The sequence below is a fragment of the Triturus cristatus genome, chromosome 6 (genome assembly GCF_964204655.1).
Source record: "Triturus cristatus chromosome 6, aTriCri1.1, whole genome shotgun sequence".
Lineage (NCBI taxonomy): Eukaryota > Metazoa > Chordata > Amphibia > Caudata > Salamandridae > Triturus > Triturus cristatus.
This window is the reverse complement of record NC_140589.1, coordinates 1,121,320,160-1,121,335,131: the sequence shown is the minus strand read 5'-3', so window position 1 is coordinate 1,121,335,131 and position 14,972 is coordinate 1,121,320,160. Positions and strand designations below refer to the sequence as shown.

The following is a 14,972-nucleotide window of genomic DNA, read 5'->3' as shown; positions in this document are numbered from 1 at the left end:
AATAATAAGACCCGTTGGTCCTGTGATTTTCCTTTGGCTGACTTATTCCACCTTTTGTTTTTATGCCCTCCCGTAGCTTCTTTTTGGTTACAAATTTGGTCCAGTCTCTTAACCATTTTCAATTTACATACTCCTATATCAAATGTTCTTCTTTTTGTGGGGAGTTTATCAGACTCTAAGTTTCTTATCTCACGAAAAAGGGTTGTTTGACTTGCTGGGAACAGGGGTGGGAGCACACCGCTTCACCTCCCAGCAAGGTTCGCCCCTGGCATTATGGTAAATGCAGTCTCATGTTGCTTGCTTTGCTAAAATATTTACAAGTGTTTTGTCAGAGTTGGAGCAGATGGTGCTGATCTCTAGACACATGTTTCTGGTTCATTAACCGTTATCAGTAGAGATTACAGGCTTCAAATTTGGGGTTTGCTGAGTAGGTTGCCAAACATCACATCAGGTCAGGTACCTCTCACTGGCGCGCGGGTGCTTCTTCCACGAGCTCATCAGCTCAATGACTCACGGGAGTGCTTTTAAACAGGAACAGGGGTGGGAGCGCGCCGATTCACCTCCCAGCAAGTTTCGCCCCTGGCATTTTGGTAAATGCAGTCTCATGTTGCTTGGTTTGCTAAAATATTTACGAATGTTTCCCCAGAGTTTGTGCAGATGGTGTTGATCTGGCTAAACACTCGTAAATATTTTAGCAAAGCAAGCAACATTAGACTGCATTTACCATAATGCCAGGGGCGAACCTTGCTGGGAGGTGAAGCGGGGTGCTCCCACCCCTGTTCTTGTTTGACTTGATGTTAGCCTTAGCCTTTCAACAAATTACAATAAATTGGAAATGATCAACAAAGCTCTCAATCAAATCCTGGTGGAACTCTGTATGCCACTACCATAGACTGGATACTGCTTTTGCTTCCTATAGTAATCCGCTTGTAAATAGAGACCTATTTTGGCTACCGCTAACTATTTATTTGAATAAGATTTCAGTCAGCACTCTCGTAAATGTTCTGAAGATTTCCGACCTCCATAAATTTTTTTTCTTTGCCCTTTTGCTCTTTTTCATTCTAACCCTTTGCAGTGTATTATTCATTATGTAAATAGGTTAATATGTCCTTCTTGTTCTCTAGAGTATTATTATTATTCGATCTATAGTTGCAAAGTATTTTCCTTTCTCCCTTCCTTCCTCTCCCCCCTCTTCCTTTATAATCCTTAAAATGTAAACAGCTTTCTACTACTGTTTTGTTGCCTAGTGGTATCTCATATGTTAATTATTAACTTTTGACTTTTGGCCTATGTTCTATGTGTAACATTTATTCAATAAAGCTTGTTAAACTTAAAAACGAATGCCGATGGGGTGTCCACATGGCCAGTCCGCTCGGCATTCAACATTAATGACTGAGTAACCACCTTCCCTCGGTATACGCTTTGATTAGAGATCTGTAGACACAAGCCGGTGCTCCTCTGCCTTTGAAGAGAAGTCCAAGGTCAGAGATGCTGAGCAAAGGTGTAAATTATCTCCCGTCTGTACTTTTGCAGTCTCTGTCCGCGTGCCTAGTCGATCCTTTGCAGATTTAGGATTGTGTTCCCTCTTATTTTTTACCCCTCCATACTCATTGTCCTCTCGTCATCACTTTCATTTTTACTTGATCAGGCCATGACTGCGCAGCAGTGGCCCAAAGGAGCCCTGAAAACTACATAAATAAAATATTGACGTTTCGCAATGCAAATGGTTTGAATAAAAAAGAAGAGTATTCGTCTTTCCAAAAGAGAGGGTGGGGAGAACTAACAATTAGAGATCTGTAGACACAAGCCGGTGCTCCTCTGCCTTTGAAGAGAAGGCCAAGGTCAGAGATGCTGAGTGAAGGTGTAAATTATCTCCCGTCTGTACTTTTGCATTCTCTGTCCGCGTGCCTAGTCGATCCTTTGCAGATTTAGGATTGTGTTCCCTCTTCTTTTTTACCCCTCCATACTCATTGTCCTCTCGTCATCACTTTCATTTTTACTTGATCAGGCCATGACTGCGCAGCAGTGGCCCAAAGGAGCCCTGAAAACTACATAAATAAAATATTGACGTTTCGCAATGCACATGGTTTGAATAAAACAGAAGAGTATTTGTCTTTCCAAAAGAGAGGGTGGGGAGAACCAACAAGATCTAGGTAATATGCGTAATACGAAATATTTCTGGCTCCCGTTAAAACTATTCTTCGGTTATATATCTATTACAAATTGGGACGCACCTCATTTGCAGACATGTTTTTCACTTGCTCTGGTTTCAATTCTGTAATGAAAGAAAAGAAAATTATATATATATACACACATATACATTTTTCTAATTATTTCTATTAATTTTAACAATCAAACAACATACATGTAAATCAAATAGGCACATACACAACACCGCAGCAACGTTTTCCCCGTTCACGTTGAATAATCTTATATGGACATCGCAGCACACTCCAGTTAGTACAGTTCTCAGTAGTGCAGCCTGGTACCCCCGACCTGCTCACATTTCTTCAGAAAGGCCCTGCCATGTACACTGTACGGTCTGCATTCATACGCCAGTCCAGGTCCCTTTTACGCTGTACAACTGATGGGGCTTCTTTGCTACTCCACCGTCTCACAATGCCCCACCATGCCACTACCTGTGCAACATTGGAAAAGAGTATAGAGTATTTGGGTAGCGTCTTGCCAGCCCATATCCCCAGAGTAACCAGTGGTCTAGTGAATGATTGTCAGGTCGCCTTCTATCACCATTTGTTCACCCCCGACCGGAAGGTTTGCATTACCGGGCAGTGCAATATCTTCAGCTGCACCAGTTCTGAAGCCAGACCTAATGGCCACCTCCCGTGGGCATCGGAGCGCCTCTCCCCAATACTCGTTTGACAGCCTTCACAGGTAAACTTCCTACTTGTCCCGTAGTTCTGTGAGGGATGGCAGACAGAGGGCAGTGTTGAATAAATCTAGAAAAATCGTGCGTCTGTTAACGCCCATCCCCCCGGATCTTGAACTCGAGCAAGGAAGTTCCCGTCACCTCCCGGAGAGCATCCTTGTACCCCCGGGGAGCATGTTGGACCAGTTTGCATCAAATATTTGGGTTTCCGCCATCTCGAACTAACTCTGCAGATCTTCGAAGGTAAGAGGCCCTAGGGACCCCAAATAACCCCAAGTTCAGATATGCCAATATTATCCCACTATGTTTTGCACTCCAGTCCACTGGACTATCCCAGGCCTGCCGAGTCCCACAGCAGGGTCTGCAGCATCAGCCGTCCCTCCCATTCCATTTTAGTTGTGGACATCTTCCATGCGCTAACCATCAGATCTGTCGGAGAAAGGTCTTTTGTCGGCGAGCTTCATCACAGAGCCGTCGAATATACCCAAGTGGTGCCATAGAGTCCCTGCCAGCCTCTATAGTGGGTTCTTGTTGCGTGGCAAATGCCCAGTCGTTCACCACTAGCAGGTGGGCAGTCCTGCAGAAGATACATAGATCTGGCAGTGCTACTCCCCTTCTTAGGGAAGCCTGGTCAGTGTTTGCAGAGTGATCTGAAGTGTCTCTCAGTGCCACAAGAGTGAGTGAGTTACGCCACCCACTGCTCGGAAAAATGCAGGGCTTTAATGGCATAAAAAAACGGGTTGGGTGCCTCTGAAAGGGGGGTGGCCACTGTAAAGGCGTGGCTTAAAACACGTAAGCTAAACATCTGTGCATAGCATATTGTGCCGCCCGACTTGTATTTTGCTGTTTTTGTCATTGCATCCAGATATATGATACATGTAACATCATACCTACAACAAGTCAGGACTATTGGCTTTGTCAATGGTTGTTAGTTGCATAAGATAAATAACCAGCAACTATGGCTTGTATATAATATTGCAAAAGGTTCCACTTAAAGCCCTGGTGACACGTTGCTGCTCCTGAGTTTCAAAAAGAGAAGAGAAATCCAGAGAGAAAATTGCTCTGTAAAGGATTTCCCTTCCCCTACAAGATCCCCTGGCATGACGTCATGCCGTAACTTCTCCATTAGTGAGAAGGGAGCAGTCTGAGCACACGCCCATCGGCGTGCCTGCTGTCACTGCAGTCCGGAAAAAAACAGACCGCCTGTGACAGGACACAAAACAGAGCTCGATAGGGACCCGTTTCGAGCCCCCCTTTAAAAGACTGCCAGTGCTCAGCACCGGTGAGGCCCGGCCCACTTAAAGCCCTGGAAAAATGGTTCCATAACCTCTCAGAGCATGTTTGGTAGTTTGTATAGAAATTTGGGTAGCCCTATCATATTGTAGAGGGTCGCCCTGCCCATCAGGGACACTGGGGGGGGGCCTCCAGTGACCCGCATTTGCCTTGTAACCCTCCAATACGATACCCAAATTGGCTCTCTAGAACTCTGTTTGGTTCACCGTCACTTGGATCCCAAGGAATTGGAAGCCATATAGGGGCCACCTCAGCGGGCAAATCCAGCCCATAGGTCGAGTCCACCCCTTCAGAGGAAGGCCACAGGCTTGTACCAGTTGATACAGATCCCTTTGCAATGCAGTAGGTCTCGCATGACTGAAAGTCTGAGCTATTGGCATTGCAAAAAATAATGCAACGCCAATAGCTCCAACTTTCAGTAATGCAAGACCTATTGCATTGTAAATGCTTGTACTATTTGGCACACTTGCACTGTAACCTGTATGACAACAGCTACCGTCATCGCTAAGACACTTCAAGGGAGAAATAGCTCGGCAGAGAAACCACAAGAGAAAAAAGTATTCACACTGAAAAAAATGTAAGTTGATGCAAAGAAAAAACATTTAAATTAAATTTATTTCGAGATTAATTAATGGAAAATTTTAAATATTGGATTTAAGGAGGCTAAAAATTGATACGATGAGCGTTGGGATAAGGATAGGATAAGGGTTTGTGCAAGGATCAGAATAGGGGTTACTGACTTGAATGCATCTAAATTCAAGAGAAACTGAGTAAGCGTTTTAAAGGTAGAGTGGAGTATACTATATGTTTTGAGGGGATGGCACCGGAGTTGATTTTATTTCCTGTGAGGTGTGTGTATTCACAGGAGGGATGTTTAGGTCTGGTCTAGGGATAGATTTGGCTGTGTCGCTATCCGCTTGTGATACAATATATTTAATTAAAAATAGCTACACTACATAAGTAAAGTGACTTTGGGTGAAGCCTAGTCATTCACGGATATATTCAACCATCTCCTTCCTTCTGTTTATTCCCACCACAACTTTAAAATGGGGCAACAGATCAGCCCACTTCAGACACTGACACTCGTGCACTGTGAAGGACAGCAATTTGCCCGCTCAATTGTGCCTATCCAACTAAACAAAAGTGAACTTTAATGCCAAAACTAGAGGATCAACACTTTAAACCCTGCCAATGCCATTTCTTTCCAATCTTTATCCTTAATATTTTTTTAGGAATCCTTGAATGTTTAAGTTTGGTTTTCAGGTTACAGTAAATCAAAATAAGTAGTCCCTTTTCTCTGTGTCAATTAAAGTGATATTTTCTTGCTCTGAGGAGTGGACTTAGACCAAATAAACTGCAGAACCAAGCAGGCAAATTTACAATTTTTCTTGAACCGACTGTCGAGGCAGTAGTGCTTTGTAAATATATGCACCAATGCTCATTTTCCAACTGTCGAGGACAGCATGGACACTTGCTACTGCCATTGTAGCTGCCCTGACCATGGTGGAATCGGCTGCTTCTTGGCCAGTGCATATCGGATTTTGGTGCGGAGATCTACCCAGCTTGACAGGGTTCTCTTCGACACCATGTTGCCTTTCTTTGCTCCTGGAAACCCCATAAAGAGCTGATTATCCACATAGTGGTCCTTTTAGTGATCAATATAAAAGCTCAGTGCACTCGGGTCCAGGTGAAGGAGCTTCTCTTCCTTTTTCGAGGTGCAGCAAAAAAGATGGCGGACTGATTGTCCATCGTGGAAGTAGTCATGACCTTCCACAGGAAGGCTGCCCAGGTAACCAGTACGAGTAGCGGGAGAGAAGAGAAACTCTGAGGCAGAATTTACTATTAGTACTGCAAGTGGGCCGCACACAAGCACTGCTGCTGATCTCTCTGACTATATATGATGACGCTTCTAATGCTCTACGACGCTTCATGACACTCAAGCTGGGTGGCTCTCAGCAGAGCAGCAGATCGGCAGCCATGCCTGCAACCTACTCCCTTGCAGCTCGCAGCTTGAGGTCGCCCGCCATTGTGGTAACGTGCAAGGGGGAAGCAGCGGTGAGCAGGTGGCTTGTGGGGACCAGCGCAGGCTCCAGCTCCAGACCCTGATCCCAGAGGGAAGCAAGCAAGTAAGACGGTGGGTCAGCAGGCAGCACAGCATCACGCTGTCCTGCTGGGTCCCTGCAGTCCCACACTCCTGCACTGGCCGGAGGCCAAACAGCAATGCAAAAACTGAACTGGGCAAGCAAAATTCACACGTGCGGCTGCCATTAGACGGCGGTCTGCGGACAGAGGCCCCAGGAGGAGGCCCGGTTAGTTCTGGGTGAGGCCTGCTGCATCCGCAGAGGCCCCACTTGTTATCATCAGCATGGTGCACCTTGCCCTCAACAGTTTTTGCGAGGTTCCTCCAGGCAATTCCCAGCACTGAGGATAATTAAATAGCCCGGGATAGAGAATCTTAAGAACCCAGGAACAAGGGGGGGGGGGGGGGGGGGGGGGGGGGGGGGGGGGAATTTTCGACAAGGACTCCGACATCCCGCGCACAGGCCTCAAGCAAAGGTTAAGGAACCAAACATTTTGCCCCCCACCTCACTGCCACTCCATCATCCTCGCTCCACCCGCTTATGCAGCACCCAACCGGAACAGGGTGCGTTTTTGATCTGAAAACAGGAAGATAGGGGGTGACTGGCAGTAGCGCAGCTCACGAGGTAGACGCACGCCAGTCTCTAAGTCACTGACCTGCTCCCAGATTCCTGTCCCCTCTCGGAGAAGAAGAGGAAGCAAAGAAAGGAAGCGGTAGTCCCCAGTGCCAAGCTACAATACAGCGAGAACACCAAATACCAAATAACAACCTACATCGTCAACAGGAAGGTTCCAGGCTACTGGGTGCATACCGGAGATACAACAAACACTCCCCTTACAAGGTAGGGAAGGAAGTGTGGCTGACACAGGCCATCAGCACTTGCTGTTTTAGCTTTGTAGCAACACTTCGGAAAACAATCTCTCAGTCCTACACGATCCTTACTTTGACCACCAACAAAGCAGGGTGGCGTACCACCACCAGTACAGTGAAAAAGAAAGGGCCACAGGACAGCTAACACCAGCGCAGAATCTGAACCCCAACCTCCATTTAAATCTCAACTACAAGGCAAGAGGTCCAGTCAGAAGTCCCCAGCTCCTACAAAGGGTACACTAATCCCCTCGCTAACACCAGTTCAGAAAAACATGTTTGGAACTTGGCCCAGGATTCCAAAAATTCCATCAAAATGTTCTTCATGAAAGATGATCGGTCTATTGAATCATGTCCTTATATAAGCACAATTCGACTAGTCCTTATTTAGGCAGATCCAAATACAGGCATGGTCACCTACATCCGTCCATCCCGCGTCACAACGAGTTCTTCGAAACCAGACCCTTAAGCCGTTGGGATTTTCCCTGCTTGGATTATTGATTTCTCCAAGAACTCATCTATTATGCATGAACTACTATTCCTTAGGGGTTCATTCATGAAGTCTTCCTCTGCCCGACTTTACGTCAATGCTAGCATTCCTAGACACCTTCCGGGTATAAATATACCTTCACTTGGCAAATCACGGCACGGCACGGCACAGCTTGCTATATGGCTCGCCACGGCAAGTCCTGAAGGAGTTCAAGTTCCCACCTGACGCACTGAACAAGACGCTGTCTTCCCTGCATGCAGAGATTCCAGCTTCCAGTGCTCCAACTCCCCTTGCGGGGTGTTAGAGTTCGAGATCTGGAAAGAGATTCCCACCTCGCTCATTCTAAGGTATGGAGCTGACTAGAACCTAAGGAAATTCTTGCATCTCATATAATATACTAACTTAAGCTCATACCAACTACAGCTTAAATCAGCACCTACTTCCTACCTCGCACTACATTCAAGTTAGGTACACTGGGTAGAATTATTTAGAAGCACCAGATGAGTATCCACTTTTAGCCTGTGTATTTATGTGTATGTATATAGATATAGGTCATAGCTAAAAGACAATGCTGTTGCAGTTTTACTTCTTCTTACTGCTGACGCTGTGCATATTATATCTTGCTTACTGTCTAACGATCGTGACAGCTCATATCTCTTACACGAGAACTAAGACTGTTCAATAAATCCTTTTTTATTGAAAACGCCTGTCTTCCTATTTTCTGTGTAACTCTGAAGAAACTAAGCATGCCCGATTGACTGAGTGAAACTGTTATCTATTGTTTCCACGATTCTGAGACATGTTCTGATTCTGAAAGGAAACAAAGTTGTCATGTTTATGCGGTACCCTTCTTGTTCATTCAAGAAGTTTCTAGTGACCTCTGAGTTAGCTGGCACACAAGTAATTAAGTTTAATATACTCAGTAGGAGCATACTGACTTCAGTCCTATGCACAGAACCTTAGTGTATATTATTCCAATGCGCAGAGCCTATAAGGGAAATAGGAACTACACTACACACTAAGCACCTGGTAATAAGGAACTCAAACAACAAATGCACGAGTCAAGAAGAAAAGAACAGCATGGATCTGAATACTGTGCCAAAACCTTCCGTCAAACCAGATATCTTGTGTCACTCCCCACCAGTCCAACTATCAAAGCGAAATAAGAAACGTCTTAAGAAAATGAACAAAAAACTGGTCAAATTACAGCGAGATACAAGACAGGCAACGACATTAGACACTTACTTTCACAGTAACAAACAGAACACTTCCCCAGGCAAAAACCCCACTGATAAGTTATCCTTGGCAACCACCCGAGTAACAGATAACTTTATCAGTATCTCAACAAACACCCCACCCATAAAAACGGGCAATGAAAACCTGACAAAGGTGAAACAGCATATAGAACGCATGCCATCCCGGGTACAGACTGTGCGACCCCCCCCTAATAAAGCACGGGGACGGCCCCACATCAGGTCGGAGGTGGCAAAGCAGTCTGGGAAGACCAAAAACTATCTTCACACAGGAAATAAAAAGCAACAACAGAGAGAGCCTCAGTTTGCACAGCCTGAATCAGATCAAAATGAGTACCTCAGGTACAACCATAACAACTCACAATGGAAACCATAGCACATCACAACACATGATCGAACAACAATATGGCATCCTGACTACGTCTCACTAGGAAACAGCAATATTTTTAATCAAAGTAACATAATAAAACTATCAGCTGCACACTTAAAGCTCTGCCTCTGAAATCCAAAGACATCACATCAATTTACTTTATCCCATCGGAGATCTTAAGTCAATAAATAGGCAACGGTAGTAACATGGTCCTCCCGGGCAGCAGCAAACAAAACAAAAACAAAAAGATACTTGAAGAACAGGGAATTCTGATCTTGCATCCAAAAAAAGCTCGATACCCAGCAGTATTTCTAAATAAAGAACACAATTACGATTTCTGCACGAGACCAACGAAACAAGAAGCCACCTACCAATGGCAAGACTGAGAAATTAACCAGGAACGAGCGTCAGTTCTAAGAAACACAACGGGCCCACTACAACCAATGGCAATAATACACCAACAACCATTAACCATCTCCATGACGAGCAAGCTTGGAAGACAGTGCATCTTAGCCGCATCAGCAGGAGAAACATCTGAGGAGAACTAGGGCTGGTTAGCGCAATCACTGGCCAGCTTAAAAAACAGTGACAAGCATTGAGGGTCCACTACAAATCTAACTTAGGAAACAAGGCAAAGAGCTCAATAATATCTATAGTCTCCTGGAATGTTGCAGGCCATGATAACCTTCTAAGCAATCCTGAGACAATGAAGTTTCTAACAGCGCACAAGATTATATGCATTCAGGAATCGTGGCGAGAGAGTGAGACAATAAGAAAATAAGTTACTTACCTGTAAACTATGGTTCTCCAGTATTGGTATGTTTCATAGATTCACATGCTTGAATCATTCGCCGTCGTTGAAGTGGGAGTCCCACGGTACATAAAAAGCAGTAAGAATTACTCTATCATTAAAGTCAATAGAGAAAAATCATTCACTTTAATATCTCATCCTAGGATAGTCCAAACTTCAGCCAATCAGGCGACAGCACCCTCTAGCACCCTCTCCAAAGAGGCACCAGGCTCTCAGATTTTCAAGCACAAGTGTGGTATGAACCTAATAAGCCAGGGGAGCCTCTATGGGGAGGAGGGTGGGTCGCATGTGAATCTATGAAAGATACTAATACTGGAGAACCACAGTTTACAGGTAAGTAACTTATTTTCTTCTCTAGTATTGGGGTATCTTTCAAACATTCACATGCTTGAATCCGAATAGATAGCAGTCCTATCATAGGTACGTATGGTCATGAAAAGGTATGCAATACCATGTACATATACGACCTCATCATATACCTATATGCATACATAAATACTCATACGTATCTAAAAAATTTGAAATCACACACACACATATATATATATCACATCTCTACACCTTAAAACATAACCACATATATAGATAAAGATATAACAAACATCAGTAACTTACCATGCATATGTATGGAAAAAACATTGACATCAACTAACACCATAGCCATTGTTAAGCATAACGGAAAGTGGGAAGGATAGAGGCTCACCCTATTGAAAAAGATTACGTAGCACCGCCTGTTCCACAGCTGTATCTGCATTACTTGCAGCTTCCAGACAGTAATGCTCCTCGGCGAAGGTGTGCCTGCTGGACCAAGTTGCTGCCCTGCAAATTTGCTGAATAGACACACCGGCAAAGAGAGCTGTTGAGGAAGAGACTGCTCTTGTCGAATGTGCTTTCACTGTTGAATGTAGAGGTTTACCTCCTTGCTGATGGCAAAACTGGATCGCAGAAGAAATCCAACGTTCAATAGTTTCCTTAGTGACCGGATATCTGTTCTGATTTTACTATAAGCCACAAAAAGCTGATCAGCCTTACGAATGCAGGCTGTTTTTTGCAAGTAGAATTTTATACATCTCTTTACATCCAGGGAATGTAAAGACATTTCCGCTGGTGTCTGTGGATTGGGGAAGAAAGTCTTTAGAATGACTGGTTCATTTAAGTGAAAATCCGATGGGAGCTTAGGAATAAAGGTAGGATTTGTCTGAAGTATAACCGAGTCTTTAGTAAACTGGAGGAATGGATGCAGAGTAGTGAAAGCATGTATGTCGCTTACTTGTCTAGCTGAAGTAAGAACCAGTAGAAGAGGCATTTTCCATGTAATGTATTTAAGGTCAGCCCTATGAATAGGCTCAAAGGGGGCTTTCATAATTTGCGCTAGAACAATGTTGAGATGCCAAGGCAGAGGTGGACACCTAATTGGAAGGAACATTCTAAACAGTCTTTTAAGAAATTGTTTTATTATTCTTAATGACCAAAGAGACTGCAATCCATTCTGCTGTAGAAACCTGGAAATCGCGGCAAAGAATACTTCAACATAAGAATGAGAGGCCAGATTTAGTCAGTTGTAGGAAAAAAGGCAGTATTTGTTCCGGCAATGACTGAATAGGGTTCACTTCAGAGCTTGCACACAAATTGCAGAATCTCTTTCAATTGAGTTTATAAGTCTTGATAGTGGAGGGGGCTCTGGCATTAGCCAGGACCTCCCGACAGTCATCAGGTATAACTAGGTCGGCGAACTCATAGTGTTCAGGAGCCAAGCTGCTAATCGCAGAGATGTTGGATCCGGATGGCAGACCTAGCCGCAGTTCATTGTCAGCAAGTTCTGTAATGAACGTAACACCCTGGATTTGCACTCCGAAAGGAGCAGAAGCTCTGTGAACCAGAAGTGGCGAGGCCAACTGGGAGCTATGAGAAGCATTTGGCAGGGTTCTTTCCTCATCTTCCGAAGGGACTAAAGGAATCGGAGGAAAAACATAAGCATAAATCTTTGACCAATTTATTGAAAACGCATTCCCGTACGATCCCTGTTGGGGTAGCCAACTGGCAAAGAATTGGCATTTGCGGTTCAGAATGGTCGCAAATAGGTCTAAACTCGGTTTGCCCCACACCCGAAAGACGTGATCCAGCGTTGGCTGGTGAAGTTCTCATTCGTGGTTGGTTGTAATCGACCTGCTCAATGAATACGCCAGGATGTTGGCCACTCCTGAACATGTACTGCTGTCAGTGTTATTTGGTGTTGAATAACCCAATTGCAAATTTGCTGGGCTCTTATGGATAGCATAGTTGATCTTGTCCCACCTTGTTTGTTTAACCCCTTCAGTGCCCATGACGAGCTGGACTCGTCATGGGCTGCGGTGGCGCTGTGCCCATGACGAGTCCAGCTCGTCATGAACTCCGCCCGCTAATGCAAGGCGCGGCACTGGGCGGGGAAAGGGGCGGGCATGCAAGGGGTTAAATAATGCATGCTTGTTGTGTTGTCTGTCCAAATTAATACTGAAGCTCCTGATATTATTGCGAGGTAAGATTTCAGTACCAGGAATATTGCTTTAAACTCAAAGGTTTATGTGCAATGTTCGTTGGTGGCTGTCCCATTTTCCTTTCACTGTTAGTCCTTCCAGATGTGCTCCCCACCCCTTGAGTGATGCATCGGTTGTTATTGTGAAACCTGGTGAATCCACTAGGAACGATAGGCCTGCGGCTATGTTCGGGATGTGACTCCACCATAGTAGCTCTTCTTTCATTTGAGGTGTTATCCTGATAATATCGTCGAAGAACCCTGAAATTTGCAGCCACTGACTATCCAGCTCCTCTTGCAAGGGTCTCATCCGCAGGCGACAGTTGGGAACTAGGGTAATGCAGGACAACATTCCAAAAAGCGATTTGTACCTGCGGACTGAAGTGGACTTTCTTGTGAAAAGTAAAGTTACCAACTTGTGAGTCTTTTGTTGTCTTTCTTGTGAGGCAAAGCCCTTTGACTGATGAGCGTCCAAGGTTGCCCCTATGAATGTTCTCACCTTTGAGGGGATTAACGGAGACTTTGAGAGATATATTGAGAGACTCAAGGATTTGAAGAGAGAAAGACATCTTTGAGTATGACTGTTTGCCACTTTGAAAGATTTCGCCTTTATGAGACAATCGTCCAGATAAGGGAAGATTTGAATTCCAGCCTGACTTAGATGAGCCGCCACCAGTGCTAGGACCTTGGTGAACACTCGGGGCGCTGAACGGAGGCCAAAAGGTACGACTTTAAATTGGAAATTTCTGCCAGCCACTCTGAAGCATAAGAATTTCCTGGGTCTAGGGAGGATAGGGATATGAAAATAGGCGTCCTGAAGGTCGAGGGTCACCATGAAATCTTCCTGATTTATCAATTGAAGCACCTCCTGAAGAGACAACATCCGGAACAGAAATGTGTTGAGGCAACGAAGATCCAAGATGGGACACCACTCTCCAGATTTCTTTCTTATGAGGAAAAACTTTGAATAGAACCCTGTTCCCCGCTGTGAATTTGGTACCACTTCGATCTCTCCTTTTTTTAACATTATCTTTATTTGAGACAAAATTTCCTTTAGATGAGCAGGAGGGGGACCTTTGGGAGGGTAGTTCGGAGGAACCTTTACAAATTCCAAAGTGTGACCATTGGAAACCATATCGAAAACCATCTGTCCGTAGTTATTGCAGACCATTCAGGGAGGAAAAAGGAAATTCTTCCACCAACTTTGACAGAGTTGGTGGGAACTTTGGCCGGCAATGGGCATTTGTCACTGCTTCTTGGAATTATCTCTGCCTCTGTAGGCAGTCTTTCCTCTGTAATGTTTGTAGGAGGCACAGGAGGTTGTTTAAACAGCTGTTACTGTTGGGAAGATGGGTACCTTGATTGACCCTGATGAACAAGTTACTTACCTTCGGTAACGATGTATCTGTAAGAAACATTAGTTAGTTAGATTCCTCACCTTAGAATATCCCCAGGCGTTAGGCTGGATCCGGAAAGATTTTTGTAGCAATACCCCTTGCGCGTCGCTAGGCGTCGCCTGCGGCTCCGCGTCCGTCGTTGGCGTCGTGCGCCGGAATGACGTCGTCGGAGTACTAAGAAGCCGCCCTCGCACGCGGACGTCAGTTCTTGTACATAGCTTTCCGCGCCAGGGACGCTGAGCCATGCAAGAGACCGACACTGGTGCCAAAAAATCTAGGGCCCTGAAAGGGAGAACCTTAACCCTAGATGTCGGTTCGCAGAACGGGGAGGCTGGGTGGGTCGGTGAGGAATCTAACTAACTAATGTTTCTTACAGATACATCGTTACCGAAGGTAAGTAACTTGTTCATCTGAAAGAAACACGTTAGTTAGATTCCTCACCTTAGAATAGATACCCCAGCAATACCAACCCCGGTGGTGGGTCTGCGAACCAAGATCACACCAGAAAGTCCTGTAGAACAGAACGGCCAAAGTGGTCATCCCTCCGGACTTGGCTGTCCAGGCAGTAATGTCTCGCAAACGTGTGCAGCGAAGCCCACGTCGCCGCCTGACAGATGTCTTGCAAGGGGACTCCCCGTCCCAGTGCAGTCGTGGCTGCTGTGGCCCGAGTAGAATGGGCCCGTAGCCCAACAGGAGGAACCTTTTTCGCCAAAGAATAGCAGGTCTTAATACATAACACGACCCACCGAGAGATGGTCCGCTTGTGTACCGCTTTACCCTTCTTAGCCCCTACGTATCCAACAAAAAGTTGGTCGTCCACCCGGAACTGTCTTGTGCGGTCCAAATAAAAGGATAGCGCACGTTTTGGGTCCAGACGGTGGAGCCTCTCTTCATCTTTTGAAGGATGCGGAGGCGGAAAGAAGGTGGGCAGCGTAACAGATTGCCCGATGTGAAAGGGAGTCACGACTTTAGGCAGGAAAGAAGGACGTGTCCGGAGGACAACTTTGTCCGG

General features: G+C 45.3%; 1 protein-coding gene across 8 annotated transcripts in view; it reads right to left on the bottom strand.

Moving 5' to 3' along the window:
• SPAST (spastin) overlaps positions 1-14,972 on the bottom strand; it is a 675,354-nt gene that overhangs the window by 23,975 nt on the left and 636,407 nt on the right. For all 8 annotated transcript variants that reach the window (XM_085611993.1, XM_085611996.1, XM_085611991.1 and 5 more), the window contains one exon: positions 2,235-2,275. In XM_085611993.1, coding sequence (XP_085468119.1) covers positions 2,235-2,275 — 41 coding nt within the window. The remainder of the gene's footprint in view (positions 1-2,234; positions 2,276-14,972) is intronic.